This window comes from Heterodontus francisci, chromosome 3, assembly GCF_036365525.1.
Source record: "Heterodontus francisci isolate sHetFra1 chromosome 3, sHetFra1.hap1, whole genome shotgun sequence".
NCBI lineage: Eukaryota > Metazoa > Chordata > Chondrichthyes > Heterodontiformes > Heterodontidae > Heterodontus > Heterodontus francisci.
The window spans coordinates 29,455,147-29,471,903 of record NC_090373.1 but is presented as its reverse complement, the minus strand read 5'-3'; the positions used below and the strand labels follow the sequence as shown (position 1 = coordinate 29,471,903).

Genomic DNA, 16,757 nt, shown 5'->3' with positions numbered 1-16,757 from the left:
CTTGTCACAGGGAAGTAAAACACACAGACATGCTTATATATGAAAAGTGGTTGCATGGGCTAATTTTTAGAGGGCCACACTCCACTGAGAGTCATTACGTGCAGTGAGAGAGGAGAAAGAGCTGGGAAAAGTTTACAAAACCATGTTACTCAACACACAGTTTATGTTGATTCCAAACTATTTTTAACAATAACTTTTAAATGAATTGGATAGCACTGTAAAGAAAACTGAACAGAAACTAAAGAAGAAATATGGAACAGTATTGACAGCATTAGAGTGAATATGAGCAGATTTACTTCCACTCCTCATATTGTTTCATGGAATTAAGTTCTTAAAAATATATTTACCTCTGAGATTCGATTCTTATCGATTGCTAGAAATGTCAATTTGGGAAACATTGCTGTTTTACCACCTGAAAGGGAACAAAAAAAAAACTGGTTGAAAACACTTAGGAATGGATGTATTTCACACTTGCCAACTAGGTTTAACTGCAACTAAATTATGGCAGGCCCATATCCCTCTCAATGTAACTACATGGCACTGACCTGCAGTTCACAGGATCAATCGGGGACAATCACCATTTTGAATTCCTTGCCTGCTTGTCACGGATGAATATTTGGATTGTTCCCGACTCCCTACTGGCGCACTTGGGATCGAGTGTCGCTGTGCGCTGTGGGCAGCAATTCTCACCATGGATGTGAAACTCCTGCCATTGCTGTGTTAGAGATCAAACCCTTATCCACACCCCATGGCAGAGGGTGGGAATGGGGAGTGGTGAGAAGGAATAATTGGGGATGGGTGTTCTATTTCAGATAGCCAGGCAGTGAAATATAGTACTGAAGCCTAATCTTTACAAACTGATAAGCTTTTATTTACAGAAACACATATTACAAACATGCACCTCCAAACCCAATAGTCACAGTTTTAGACTGCTCCTATATATAGCAGCACAAGGGATTTCACAGTTAATGTTCACCACCTGATTAGAATGAAACACTCAATTAATATACAATTAACATGGAGAGGGGGAAGAAAAGAGGAAGACCAGGTGTGAAACAGGAAGGCAGGAGGAAGGGGGAAGAAGAGTGCTAGCTTGAAATGGTGGAGGGGGTGGGAGAAATGGAGTGCCTTCCATCGCTCGGAGCAGGGGAGAAGGAGGAGAGTGACACCATCTTATTGTGACAACCATATTAACTGGAAGCCTTTGGCTCAGTGGTAGCATTCCCCCTCTCTGAGTCAGGAGGTGTAGGGTTTGCTCCCTGCTACAGGTAGTCTTGGTGAGTGGAGACCAGAGCTCCCACTCTGAATTCATCCAGTGGGATACTTGAGTCGATGGGGATGTGTGACCACCACCAGCCCCTCACCATCGCATAGGATGCAGGAGTCCATAAAACCCTCCCATCCAGATGTATAGGATTAACTAACCTGGACAGTTACAGCCATGGAAGGATCATTTAAATCACAACCTGTTAGACTGTTTATCAGCCTTTGAAGTCACTATTTGTCAAGGGGAGAGCATGAAGACACAAAAACAATGACAACACCACCCAGTCAGATTAATTAGCCTGTAAATTTTTCCACTGCTTCACAAGGACAGAGTATTAAGATACTAAAACAACAATTTAAAACAATCAGATTTAGAGTTTAGGTTTATGGAGTACTAAAGAGAATACATATCCATAATACCCCACAAATCTTTGCAGGAGATCAGCAAATCCCTGTAATATTGGCACAATCTTCCGCTATACGAGTGATATAATCTTGAGTATACCCGCAGCTAAGTTAAAGGGGATATTTCAGAATAAGTATATTCCTACTATAAAGAAAAATTTTAAGGGGAGGACCCACCATCCGTGGTTAACTAAAGAAGTTAAGGAAAGCATCAAACTTAAGGGAAAGGCATATAATTGCGCAAGGATGAGTGGCAGTTCAGACTATTGGTCAGAATATAAAGAACAGCAGAGAATTACTAAAGGGTTAATCAGGAGAAAGAAATTAGAGTATGAGAAGCTAGCTAGAATTTTAAAAATGGATAGCAAGAGTTTCTACAGGTATTTAAAAAAGAAAAGAGTAAGTAAAGTGAGTGTTGGTCCTCTAGAGAGAGGGAATGGGGAGCTAATAGTAGATAATAAGGAAATGGCAAATGAAATGAACAAATACTTTGCTTGTGTTTTCACTATCGAGGATACAAAAAACATTCCGCCAATAGCTGAAATCAGGAACTGGAAGGAAGAGAGGAACTTGGTGAAATTACAATCACCAGGGAAACGGGACTGAGCAAACTGATGGAGCTGCGGACTGACAAGTCCCCGGGTCCTAATGGATTTCATCCAAGGATCTTAAAAGAGGTGGCTAAAGAGGTAGGAGATGCATTGGTTAATTTTTCAAAATTTGCTAGATTCTGGAAAGGTTCCATCAGACTGGAAAGTAGCAAATATAACCCCGCTATTCAAAAAGGGGTGGGTTGGGGGGGAGGCAGAAAACAGGTAACTATAGGCCAGTTAGCTAGATGTCTGTAGTGGGGAAGATGTTAGAATCGATCATTAAGGAGGTTGTAGCTGGGCACTTCGAAAAACCCAAGGTAATCGGGAATAGTCAGCACGGTTTTGAGAAAGGGAAATCATGTTTAACCAATTTGTTGGAGTTCTTTGAAAGAGTGGCATGTGCTGTGGATAAAGGGAAGCCTGTTGCTGTACTGTACTTGGATTTCCAGAAGGCATTTGACAAGGTGCCACAAAAAAGGTCATTGCGCAAAGTAGAAGCTCCTGGTGCAGAGGGTAACATATTAGCATGGACAGAAGATTGGCTGGCTGGCAGAATACAGAGTATGCATAAATGGGTCCTTTTCTGACTGGCAGAATGTGATGAGTGGAGTCCTGCAGCAGTCTGTGCTGGGGCCTCAACCCTTTACAATTTATATCAATGACTTAGATAAGGGGAGTGATGGCATGGTAGCTAAATTTGCAGATGACACGAAGGAAGGTAGGAAAGTATGTTTTAAAGAGGACATAAGGAGGTTGCAGACCGATGTAGATAGGTTGAGGGAGTGGGCAAAAATCTGGCAGATGGAGTATAATGTGGGAAAATGCAAAGTTGTTCACTTTGGCAGGAAAAATAAAAAGCAGAGTATTACTTAAACGGAGAACGACCAGAAAATTCCAAGGTGCAGAGGGATTTAGGTGTTCCAGTGCAGAAGTCACAAAAAGTTAGTATACAGGTACAACAAGTAATAAAGAAGATTAATGGAATGCTATCCTTATTACGAAAGGAATTGAAAAGTAAGGATGTTATACAGTCTTCAGTTATACAGGGCATTGGTGAGACCACATTCGAATACTGTGTGCAGTTTTGGTCTCCTTATTTAAGGAAGGATGTAAATGCGTTGGAGGTGGTTCAGAGGAGGTTTACTAGATTGATACCTGGAATGAGCAGGTTGTCTTATGAGGAAAGGTCGGACAGACTGGGCTTGTTTTCATTAGAGCTTAGAAGAGAGAGGGGAGACTTGATTGAAGTTTATAAGATCCTGAATGGTCTTGTCATGGTGGATGTGGGGAGGACGTTTCCTCTTGTGGGTGAGTCCAGAACTAGGGGGCACTGTTTTAAAATTAGGGGACGCCCTGTTAGGACAGAGACGAAGAGAAATGTTTGTGCGATTTTGGAACTCTCTCAGAAGGTGGTGGAGGCAGGAACATTTTTAAGGTGGAGGTAGACAGATTCTTGTTAGGAAAGGGAATCAAGGGGTATCAGGGGTAGATGGGAGTGTGGAATTCGAAACACAAACAGATCAGCCATGATCTTATTGAATGGCAGACCGGACTCTAGGGGCCGAATGGCCTACTTCTGCTCCTAATTCGTATGTTCGTATGGCAAGCCCGGATCCCACTGCACTCTCAATGCAATTACACGGCATTGATCTGAAGTATGACATGTTCTGGTAGATCAACAAGAGGCAGTTCTCCAAATGCCAAGGCAGAAGGCAAAGTCACCAGATGTCTTTGCCCATCTCCTTAGAGATCATTCAGGGAGCACTGGAAGAAGATTAGCACCTTGACCACAGAGGGTTGCACGGGATAGTGGAAAGTCACAGAGGGAAGAATGTAACTCAATACCTGAATTAACCAGAAGCTCCCCAATGGCTCAGTTAGAAAATACACTACAGAACCTGGTAACGTCCATATAGGACAAGAACTGACCAGTGGTCTTGCTTTTAACCATTATCCAGTGCCAGCACAGGTGGAATATTGAGCAGTGTCAAGAATGGACATGGCTAAGATGCCCAGATTCACATGGGAAAAGCAGATACTGCGGAGAGGTTCCAGGAAGCTGCTGGCACGAGTTCTCATGGTCAATGGAGGAAGGGAGAAGGGCTAAAGAAAAAGTTCATAAAATTCATATACCTGGAAGAATATCATCAAAATGCAGTGAGGTTAACCCAGTGTTTGACAATATGAGCTGCTCCAATCTGAAATGACAAAGAGGATTGAGACTGGTACACCAAACTGTAGCAGAATACAGAGATCATTAAAATCAGATTTACATGAACCAGGATTGAAGAGGCCAGGTTCCATGCTGCGAGTATTACTGTAATTTAATTATTACAAGTATTCCCCACAGTCACTGAATGAAATGGAAGCCTCATGTGGAGGAATTGCCACCCTCCCGGGAGGACAGTCACCTGAAGTGGTGCACTGGTGGTCAGATGAGTTTCCCCCAGGTCCTAAGGTGCACTCTGTTTCTTTGCTTGCAGGAGGCAGCACTGAGGACAATGCAGAACTGTAGCATGAGGTTTGAATTTTTTCCCATGTAGATAGTTATTAGAAGAGGGAGTGCCTTAGCTCAGGGGTTTATACAGGGAAAAGAGGAAAGAAAATGCAATAACGAACAAATGAACTTGCATTTCTGTAGCGCCATTCACAACCTTAGGACGTCCCAAAGTGTTTTAAAGTATTTTTGAAGCGTAATCATTGCTGTAATGTAGGAAACACAGCAGCTGATTTGCACACAGCAAATCTGTGAGCCTTTGAAAGTGCCAATGAAAAGTAGCAATGGAAAACTAATCTAAAAAATAAGATACAATAGAGTGATTTATCATAAAATACATAGTGCTTTGGATTATTACCAAATGAAGTTAATTTATGAAAAAGAAAAATGGCACTACTTTTATGCATTGTTGGCTATAAAAAACAATAAAAGGTTTGTACACAGGCCCTTTGCATGGCCAGTAATGGTGAAGTTGGGTTACATATTGTTACTTGAACTGCGAGCTCCAACACAAAGGAAGGACATCAGCTAACCTTGGCAAATAAGCAATGTGCACCAGTTGATTCTCATCAGCCAGTGGATTGGAGCTGAGATCCAGTAACGTCAAGGACTGCAGAACACCGACAGGCCTAGAAACAAGGCACAGGGTTGACGATACACAGAAAGAGATGAAATAACAGATAGAAAAAGAAAATACAAATATCAGTTGCATATAAAACAAGCACCAAAGAGAAAAAATTTCGCTGCAGATTTAAGTATGAAATTTGATGAATATTCAAAGATTCAATAGTCGAAACGTTAAGATGATTTAGGTGCATGGTGATAAATATACAGAAGAGAATCGTGACCAAAATCTAATGCTAGTGGAGCGGAATATAATTCCAGGCCCAATCTAAAGTTACTGGTTTGATCAGAGTAGCACAGTCCTATTTAGCCCAATTATCTGCACTTCTACTAGCTCCCTGACAATGCAGTGGAGGTAAAGTGGGAAAAAAAGGCCAAAAGTATTTGAGGTGAGTTAGTTATGTAGTGGATTTGTTGTAGCTGACACACTGCTATCAATGTAAGGTGTTTCAAGGTGTGAATCTCGATGCATGGCGAATGTGGGCCAATAATTAGCTTTACCTTTCTAACACAGAAATGGCGTTAGATGACAGGTGGGCCCTTTCGAGCACTGGCCACATTGGTGCACATTCCAGGACCTGCGAAGAGATCAGAGTCAGCTGTGTGCCACATCACATCATCCTGTTCAAGCAAAGACAACACCTGTGTTACCTGGGCCCACGTCAGTCCATTGTGTTGAATAGCTAATGCTTTCAGGTTGGCAAATGCATCAGACAGCGAGACTGGATTGGAAACAATCGCCAACTTGTTTTGACTGGTGAAAGAGAAAGAAAGAAAACCACATATGAGTAGATAGGAAAACATGCTGCCATGGAGGTTCTCTCAGGAATCTTAATAGCTCAAGTAAGAATAGATGGATCACTAAGCCGGCAAAAACACTCATTGAACCAAGGATGTTCTTGTCCGGTTGGACAGAACATCAGTTACATCATCCTCACATTACCCAAACAAATTCACTTTTTCGTTGAAAGACCTATTCTTTACATCTGCAAACATACAGGAAGTATTTCAGATATTACATGATTGGCAAATGCAAAGAAAAGTTCAATGCACAAAAGTCTTAATTATACCTTTGATGGTACTTTCTACTAATCAGGATCAGATGGCAGTGAACGTGAGATTAGCAACTTTCATTATGCATAGTACAATTCCATGTATAAAAGTGAGCATATCCTGGGTGGGGTGGGAGACCTCACAGGGAACTTTGCCCTTCAAGGAAATTGAACCTCTATGTAGTTATGCGATCCCAACCTGTTTCACTGCCTATTCTAGGCCGTGTCGTACATAGAGCATACAGCGCAGAAACAAGGCATTCAGCCTAACTGGTCCATGCAGGCCTCCTCACGAGCCTCCTCCCACCCCTCTTCATCTCACTGGAACATAGGAACAGAAGTAGGCCATTCAGCCCCTGATCCTGCTCCACCATTCAACTAGATCATGACTGATCTTCTACCTCAACGCCATTTTCCTGCACTATCCCCTTATCCCTTGATATCTTTAATATCTAGAAATCTATCGATTTCTGTCTTGAATATACTCAATGGCTGAGCCTCCACAGCTCTCTGGGGCAAAGAATTCCAAAGGTTCACCACCCTCTGAGTGAAGAAATTCCTACTCATCACAGTCCTAAATGGCCTACCCCTTATTCTGAGACTGTGTCCCCTGGTTCTAGACAAACCTCCAACCAGGGGAAACATCCTTCCTGCATCTACCCTATTGAGCCCTGTAAGAATTTTGTATGCTTCAATGAGATCACCTCTCATTCTTCTAAACTCTAGACAATATAGGTCCAGTCTCCTCAAAGGACAATTCCACCATCCCAGAATCAGTCTGGTAAATCTTCACTGCACTCCCTCTATGGCAAGTATATCCTTCTTTAGGTAAGGAAACCAAAACTGTACACAATACTCCAGGTGCGGTCTCACCAAGGCTCCATACATCTGCAGCTAGACTCCTATACTCAAATCCTCTTGCAATAAAGGCCAACATACCATTTGCCCTCCTAATTGCTTGCTGTACCTGCATGTTAGTTTTCAGGTCCCTTTGGTCATCAACACTTCTCAATCTCTCACCATTTAAAGAAATACTTGGCATTTCTGTTTTTCCTACCAAAGATAACTTCACATTTTTCCACATTACATTCCATCTGCCATGTTATTGCCCTTTCATGTAGCCTGTCTAAATCCCCTTGAATCCTCTTCTTGAATCCTCTTTGCATCCTCCTCACAACTCACATTCCCACCTAGTTTTGTGTCATCAGCAAATTTGGAAATATAACATTTGGTCCCCGCATCCAAATAACGAATATAGATTGTGAATAATTGGGGCCTCTTCTGAACCTTTCTCCCTTGTGGGTTTATCTAGCTTCCCCTTAAATGCATCTATTCGATTCACCTCAGCTGCTTCTGATGGTAGTGTCATTCTTATATTTATGACAGTTTTGGACTCCTCCACAGGTGGGAACGTCTTCTCTACATCTGTCCTATCAAACCCCTTCATAATTTTAAGGGCCTCCATCACTCCTCAGCCTTCTCCTTTCTAAAGAAAAAACTCCTAGCCTGTTCAGCCTTTACTGATAGGTATTTAACAATAAGCAACAAGAACTGTTGAATGAGAAGTCACAGGAAGTAGTTCTGAACCACATCATCCTTGAAGGGGGTCAGTGAGAGGCTGGGAGAGGGATACACAGGGGTTGAAAGAACAGCATACCAAAGGCAGGGACCCCAACATTCAAAGTCAACCTCCATGTACAAGGGAACAGCCAAGGACTGAAATAGGTTTCAAAAGACACAGGGTAGCTTGGAGCACTTAACCCGTCTGTCACCCTGAGCTCTCAGGTCACAATAGGAACACAAGTACTATTCCAGATGTTGCCCAGAGAAACAGAGGTGCTTTTCCCTTTGCCAACAGGCTTTTAGGTCATGGTCTGGGGAAAGAAAAGTTTCTGAACAGTATAGGAATCTCATATAATCCAATCTGAAATCAGTTATGAATCTGACATAATGCTGGAAATAAAACCAGCCTCATTTCCTATGAATGAAAATATGCAACTAATACAATGAGACAACATCTGACCTAACATTGCAGAGTCTAAGTGTTGAAAATGATCATGAGCATCCCTTTGAGAGCCCCAATTATATAATCACCAATCATAACAATCACTAGATTGTCTAGTTAAAAGCCAATTGAAATCTTCTATTAAAAAAATCCCATTCTATCACATACAATCTTTGCTAGTTAACATCCCTCTTTCTCATTCCCATTCATGACTTTTACAATCATTTGATGTGATTTACCCTGTGCTTTCTATCACTTAATTCTTCAGTTAACTTTTTAATATTATTTACTGCAAATGTGCCTTTTATTGATCATAAGTGTGGGGATTTGACACCAGATTAAGTTGATAATATTCAGTATCATAGCCTAGCAAAACATAGCAGTCCCAAGTCAACCTTTGCACGAGGCTAGTAAAGGCAAATACTGCCCCATGTAATGTAGGAAAACATGGCAGCCAATGTGTACACAGCAAGATCCCACTAACCAGCAATGAAATTAATGATCAGATAATCTGTTTTTGATGGCGTTGGTTGTGGTATAAATGTTGTCCAGGGCACCAGGGAGAATACCTCTGGCTCTTCTTCGAATAGTGGCTGTGGGACCTTTTATGTACACCTGAGAGGGCAGATGGGGCCTTGGTTTAAAGTCTCATCAGAAACATCTTCAACGCTGCAGCACTCCCTCAGTACTGCACAATGAGTGTCAGCCTGGATTATACGCTCAGGTCTCTGGAGTGAGGCTGAACTCCACAGTTTTCTGATTACCAAATGTGCTACCTGACACCTCCTAAAATATGCATGTGAATGTACTTGTAATCATATGATCACTTCATAAAATATATTTCAATGTACACTTATGTACACAGTCTTCATTAAATTTGAAGACACTTTTGTCAGAACCAGATAAAAGAAGTTACGGCTCCATGCTTCTGTTAGGCCATTTATGTTAAGGCAAGAGAATATCTGTATTCCCTCTGGGTAGATGCACCATTGAACACATAAGTCACCCTGAAAAGAATCAGGTATCTTGCACTGATGACTGACAAAAGGTTTGTGCAGGATTTCATAAACAGCCTCAATTAATAGGAACATTGGAACGGAAGTAGTCTATTCAGGCCCTTGAACCAGTTCTACCATTCATGTCTGATCTGTATCTGCACTCCATCTACCCGTGTTGGTTCTTGTATCCTTGCTTAACAAAAATCTACCAATCTCAGTTCAGAAATTTTCAACTGATCCGCAGCCTCAACTGCTTTTTGGGAGACAGAGTTCCAGATTTCCATTACCCTTTCATCCATGAAAAGCCTAGCTCTAATTTTAAGGTTATTTCTCCCTTAATAGTCAAACATACAAGAAACCTTAACCAGGAGAGCTTCACTGGGAATTGGGTTATTCACTATTTTCTTGCACCCATTGCTTTTTGTTTTGATTCCAGACTCCCCACAAGAAATAAAATCAATCTGAGATACCAGCCGTTTCTGAAAGCATCGCTAGCCCTTCAGTAATCTACACAGATTCCATACCTTAGATCAAGATGTTCGAGTTTCCTTAAGTGCCGAGTAATTTGTGCTACCTTATCCCAGGAAGCAAGCAGGTTCTTGGACAAATCCAGTTCTATAATATCTGAAAGAACATGGTGAAGGAATAGATTTGACAAACCTACATCATCTGCAATCAAGGCATGATTCCCCCATCTTGCAATAATTATGCTGGGACCACGAACTCATCATCTGCGAAGCAATATACAACAGCGAGTTGGTCACTTAACCTCATTAAGATAGGTATGAAGTATGCCAGAGGTAAATAAAGAACTTATATTTCTGTAGTGCCTTTCACAACCACAGGGCATTCCAAAACAGTTCAGAGCCAATGAAGTATTTTTTGAAGTGTTGTAATATAGGGAAACATGGCAGCCAATTTGTGCACAGCAAGATTGCACAAACAGCAATGGAATTGTAGAATTAAAAAGACAACTTATCTTTACAGCAGCAAGACGGTCTTCAAGTTATCAAAACGGTTGGATCCAATATCCCAGATGGCCTCTGTGCGTTTACATTGAGTGGCTGACCAGGACAGACCAGGATGGCTGCAGGTTAGCTGCTCTCAGCCAGGGTAGCAGTAGGGCTTGAAGAAAGGCGCACATGATATGCATGATGCACTCCAATTGCTCCATCTGCTGGTTGAAGGGGTATGTTCCAATATCCCAGATCGTCTCTCTGTGAGCACTGTGTTAGGAGACAATTTCCTGATGCAGAGCCTCACTAAGCAGACTGATGACTCCACTGACGGGTTGGCAGTAAACCATTTGGCTCAGTGCCCAGGAACCTGATGCACCTTGTGGTTGGGTGCAGGTACTGAGGATTGCCTCAAGAGGAGCTCTGACCATTGTTAGCATTTAACTGCAGGGAATGAGAGATTATAAAGTCTCACCTTGGCCAAGTGAAGAGCTTTACTTTCCAACTTCCACAGAACCTGTGAAGATTTGACCACAGGCAAAGAAAACCGAAATCAGAAACAAACTACGGTGGCGCCTGCAGCTGCCGTGGCCCTAAGCTCTGGAATTCCCTCCCTAAATCTCTCCGTCTGTCTACTTCTCTCTCCTCTTTTAAAATGTTCCTTAAAACCTAGCTCTTGGAGCCAAGCTTTAGGTCACCTATTCTAATAACTCCACATGCACTATATAAATGCAATTTTTTATTGCCTGATGACGACAAAACGGGTCCTTTTAGTCAGCATAAAGCTGACTAAATTTAGTCAGCCATTCCATAGTGACTTCCATACCCATGGTGTAAGTGAAGCTCTAGCTCTCCTCCAACTGCAGATGGCAGCACATCTCATTCAGGTGGAAGCAAGTAGCTCACTCTCCTATTTTATTTTTATTTATTTATTTAGAGATACAGCACTGAAACAGCCCTTCAGCCCACCGAGTCTGTACCGACCAACAATCACCCATTTATACTAATCCTACATTAATCCCTTATTCCCTACCACATCCCCACTATTCTCCGACCACCTACCTACACTAGGGGCAATTTACAATGGCCAATCTACCTATCAACCTGCAATGCTTTGGCTGTGGGAGGAAACCGGAGCACCCGGCGAAAACCCACGTGGTCACAGGGAGAACTTGCAAACTCCGCACAGGAAGTACCCAGAACTGAACCCGGGTTGCTGCAGCTGTGAGGCTGCGGTGCTAACCACTGTGCCGCCCTATCCTTAGTCAATGGCTCACAGTGTGTTCATTGAGTCTGAATCAGAAGAAATTCTCCAAAATACGGTCCTCATTTCTCGTCTATAACTATATAACAGACACATATCTTTTGACAATACTTCCCTGTATAACCCAGGCACCATGTAGGACGAAAGCACATTGACCTACGCAAACTGTAGGATCTCACAGCGAGATGAGGTTAGCCAAATCTTCACCACAGTTATCTGCCAGGGGCATTCCAACCCACTCTAAGACTCCATAGTCTGCCTCATGGTATGTTGTATATCATGGTAGTAATTTACAAGGGCATGCTATATATTTTTTTTTATTTCGAGATACAGCACTGAAACAGGCCCTACGGCCCACCGAGTCTGTGCCGACCAACAACCACCCATTTATACTAATCCTACAGTAATCCTACAGTGCTTCACAAACCACTGACCACCTCCAGGCGCGTATCCATTGTCTCTCGAGATAAGGAGGCCCAAAAGAAAGACAGTAATCCCATATTCCCCATCACCTCCCTACACGAGGGGCAATTTACAACGGCCAATTTACCTATCAACCTGCAAGTCTTTTGGATGTGGGAGGAAACTGGAGCACCCGGCGAAAACCCACAAAGACACAGGGAGAACTTGCAAACTCCGCACAGGAAGTACCCAGAATCGAACCCGGGTCCCTGGAGCTGTGAGGCTGCGGTGCTAACCACTGCGCCGCCCTATAACCGAATAAATTTTTTTAAAACTACATGGAATGCACAGCACAGAAACAGGTCATTCAGCCCAACAGGTCCATGCTGATGTTTATGCTTCACACAATCCTCCTCCAGCCCTACTTCATCTAACGCCATCAACATATCCTTCTATTCCTTTCTCCTTCATCTGTTTATCTAGCTTCCCCTTAAATACATCTGTCATTTTCCTCAATCACTCTACGTGGTAGCAAATTCCACATTCTCACCACTCTCTGAGTAAAGAGGTTTCTCCTGAATTCTCAATTGAATTTCTTGATTACTACCTTATATTTATAACCTATGATTTTGGACTCCTGCACAAGCAAAATCATCTTCTCTACGTTTACTCTTTTAAACCCTTTCATAATTTTAAAGACCTCTATCAGACCTCAGTATGTTCCGTATATCCTACACAGACAAAAAGACTCATACGGAAGTGTTGGAAATGGCTGGAGAAAAGGGGAAATTAGTGCATAAAATCAAAGAGAGAAAAATACAATATTTCAGTCACATCATTAGAGCAGAAGGTAGACAGAGACAATTATTGGAATTTAAGATCAACAGAAAACGTAAGAGAGGGAAGCAGAGAAGAAAATGGATGATGGATATAATGGACAGGATGTAGTTGACCTGTGCAGATTGTGTAAGGGCAGCACAGGAGATCCATGGCTGTCAACCTTCTGGGAAGATGATACCAACAAATGAACAAAATCAGACAACAACATCAAACAGAATATGTGTCTAGTCATGATGCTCCAGCCATCATGGTGTGGACAGACTTGATGGCCCAGCTTGGTCTTTTCCTGTCTGCCAATCTCATATGTTTCAAAGGACTGAAGACTGTATAAGCAGCTCACAAATGTATTAGGACATGAGTTTTAAAAAATCACACTTTTTTTTCTAACAGATAATAGACAGTTCTCTTTTTAATTAGTGCAGCTAAATTAATATTGCAAGGATACTGGGGCAGACATTGGAGATCTCCTCCTCTTCACTGACATGGCTCACTTGACACCCACTGACTGAAACAATCAGCAATGCATCAAACCACCTGTACAACAGACAGACAGAGAGAGACAGTAGGACATGGTTAGAAGCTGCCAGCAACCAAAAACAAAGGAACTTGTGTTATAAAGCCATTTTTGTAAAAGGCAAATCTAATTGAATTTTTGTGGTGAAGTAACGGAGAAGGTTGATGAAGGGAATGCAGTGGATGTTGTCTATATGGATTTTATGAAAGTATTTAACAAAATGGTTAACAAAATTGAGGCTCATAAAACAGGAGGGTCAGTATCGGCTTGGATAAAAAAATTGGCTTAAGAACGGGAAACTGGGCCATGGTAAATGATTGTTTTTCAGACTGGCCAATGGTAGTCAGTGGTGTTCCACAAGGTTCGATGCTAGGACCACTGCTTTTTTGATATATATATAAATGACTTGGATATTGGAATACAGAGTACAATTTTTCAAAATTTGCTGAAGACACCAAACTTGGAAATGTGGCAAACAGTGAGGATGATACCAATTGACTGCAACAGGACATAGGCTAGCAAAATGGGCAGACAAGTAGCAGTTGGAATTTAATATAGAGAAGTGTGAGGTGATGCGTTTTGGCAGAAGGGATAGGGAGAGGCAATACAGACTTAATGGCACAGTTTGAAGAGCGTGCAGGAACAGAGGGACCTGAAGGTTCACGTGCATAGATCTTTGAAGGTGGTAGGACATATTGAGAGAGTAATTAGTAAGCCATAGGGGATCCTGGGCTTCATAAATAGTGGTATTGAGTACAAAAGCAGGGGAGTTATGCTGAACCTCTATAAAGATCTGGTTAGGACCCAACTAGATTATTGAGCTTGAGAAAGTGTGTGAGAGTCTTTGAGAGGGTGTAAAGGAAATTTACCAGAATGGTTCCAGGGATGGGGGATTTTAGCTAGAAGGTTAGGTTGGAGAAGCTGGCATTGTTCTCCTTGGAGCAAAGGAGATTGAGGTGAGATTTGACAGAGGTGTACAAGATTATGACAGGTTTAGATAGGTCGGCAAAGAAAAGCTGTTCCCATTAGCTGATGGTACAAGGACTAGGGGTCACAGATTTAAGGTGCTGGGCAAGAGATGTAGGGGGGATGTGAGGAAGAATTTTTTTTATGCAGTAAGTGGTATTGACCTGGAATGCACTGCCCACGAGAGTGGTACAAGCGAGACAATCAATGATTTCAAAAGGAAATTAGATGGGCACTTGAAGGAAATAAACTTGCAGGGCTATGGGGATAGAGCGGGGGAGCGGGACTGACTGGACGGCTCTCCAGAGATCTGGCATGGACTCGATATGCCGAATGGCCTCCTTTAGTGCCGTAATGACTCCATGGTTTTCAGTTAGATGACATTTAAGGAAGGAACAGTGAAACACAATTCTGTTCCCCAAGCACAACCTAAAAGTTTAAAAAAAACAGATCATCGTATCTCACATTTCTCATCACCTTGGTTTCCAAACCTGCACAGAGACGAGTCATGTTCAGTGTGCACGTGTTGCAATTATGAAGTCTAACTGTACTTATGCACATGTATTAGTTATCTGCTATAGTGATCGAAGGAATGGTTCAGCACTTCACGTTTACAATTGACTGGTCTGCGTTCGGAACTTGGCTTTGAAGATTTTATAGTAACATTTTCTGCGATGTGATGGGACATTCCCAGTGACAGATGATTCTTAACAGGACAGCAACTGGCTTGGACTATGATCTAAAGATATGATACAATTGCAGCTCTGTGGTTTGAAGTACAGTTAGACCATTCATTCTCCCACTCGGAATGGTGTGCAGGGAAAACCACAGACATAAAGTCAATGATGGTCAGGGAACTCCAGCCTGCCCCAGACAACTGCAATGCATCACAATACAAACACGCCACACCCATGTGACCTGCCAGCAGAGCTAAAAAAACTGATTAAAAATCCAGGCTTGAAGGTGAAAAAATCATTCCATTCATCCTCCTTTCCAAAAACTGCAGCTCTTGTTTGGTGGTTTTGATTGAGGGATAAATGTTGGCCAGTACACTGGGGAGAACTCTCTGCTCTTTCAGTAGTGCCACTGGATCTTTTATGTCCACCTAAGGGGGAAGACAAGCATCTTGGCTCATCCAAAAGATAGCACCTCTGACAGTGCAGGATTTTTTCCGTATTGCACTGGGATTCTCAGCCTGGATTATGCACTTTGAAGTGGGACTTGGACCCACAACCTTCGGACTCAGAGTGCTACCCACTGAGCCATGGCTGACACTGAAGGAGCAGGCATATGCTAAGCAATAATGCAACATCTCAAACTCCCACACAAAAAATGGAAATGTAATGGGTTAGTGGATCTGTTTATTGTATCCTGTTCTTGTTTGGTCTGATCTGCCTTTTGCATATCTTCAACATACTTCCTTACTTAATATTAGATCGGATGGCAGGTTGTTCAACCTTGCCCGTCGTAGAGCGAAGACCAAAGTACAAGAAGTCCTTATCAGGGAACTCCGCTTTGCTGAAGATGCTGCATTAACATCCCACACAGAAAAGTGTCTGCAGAGACTCATCAACAGGCTTGCAGCTGCCTGCAACGAATCTGGCCTAACCATCAGCCTCAAGAAAACGAACATCATGGGACAGGACATCAGAAATGCTCCATCCATCAATATCGGCGACCACACTCTGGAAGTGGTTCAAGAGTTCACCTACCTGGGCTCAACCATTACCAGCAACCTGTCTCACGATGCAGAAATCAACAAGCGCATGGGAAAGGCATCTGCTGCTATGTCCAGACTGGCCAAGAGGATGTGGGAAAATGGCGCACTGACACGGAACACAAAGGTCCGAGAGTTTCAAGCCTGTGTCCTCAATACCTTGCTCTATAGCAGCGAGGCCTAGACAACATATGTCAGCCAAGAGCGACGTCTTACTGCATTCCATCTTCGCTGTCTCCGGAGAATCCTTGACATCAGGTGGCAGGACTGTATTTCCAACCCATAAGTCCTCCAGGCAGCCAACATCCCCAGCATGTATGCCCTACTGAGCCAGCAGTGCTTGAGATGGCTTGGCCATGTGAGCCACATGGAAGATGGCAGGATTCCCAAGGACGTATTGTACAGCGAGCTCGTCACTGGTATCAGACCCACCGGCCGTCCATATCTCCGCTTTAAAGATGTTTGCAAACGCAACATGAAGTCCTGCGACATTGACAACAAGACGTGGGAGTCAGTTGCCAGCGATCACCAGAATAGGCAGACAGCTATAAAGGCGGGGCTGAACAGAGGCGAGTTGAAGAGACTCAGCAGTTGGCAGGAAAAAAAACAGAAGTGCAAGGAGAGAGCCAACTGTGTAACAGCCCCGACAAACAACTTT

The 16,757-nt window shown here is 42.7% G+C and overlaps 1 protein-coding gene across 4 annotated transcripts in view; it reads right to left on the bottom strand.

Annotated features, from left to right (window-relative positions):
• The window catches only part of tbce (tubulin folding cofactor E), a 69,626-nt gene that overhangs the window by 24,503 nt on the left and 28,366 nt on the right, over nucleotides 1-16,757 (bottom strand). For all 4 annotated transcript variants that reach the window (XM_068020545.1, XM_068020556.1, XM_068020574.1 and 1 more), the window contains exons 5-11: nucleotides 13,348-13,436; nucleotides 9,965-10,064; nucleotides 6,037-6,139; nucleotides 5,887-5,963; nucleotides 5,295-5,390; nucleotides 4,398-4,462; nucleotides 348-412 (exon numbers count right to left, since the gene is read on the bottom strand). In XM_068020545.1, coding sequence (XP_067876646.1) covers nucleotides 348-412; nucleotides 4,398-4,462; nucleotides 5,295-5,390; nucleotides 5,887-5,963; nucleotides 6,037-6,139; nucleotides 9,965-10,064; nucleotides 13,348-13,436 — 595 coding nt within the window. The remainder of the gene's footprint in view (nucleotides 1-347; nucleotides 413-4,397; nucleotides 4,463-5,294; nucleotides 5,391-5,886; nucleotides 5,964-6,036; nucleotides 6,140-9,964; nucleotides 10,065-13,347; nucleotides 13,437-16,757) is intronic.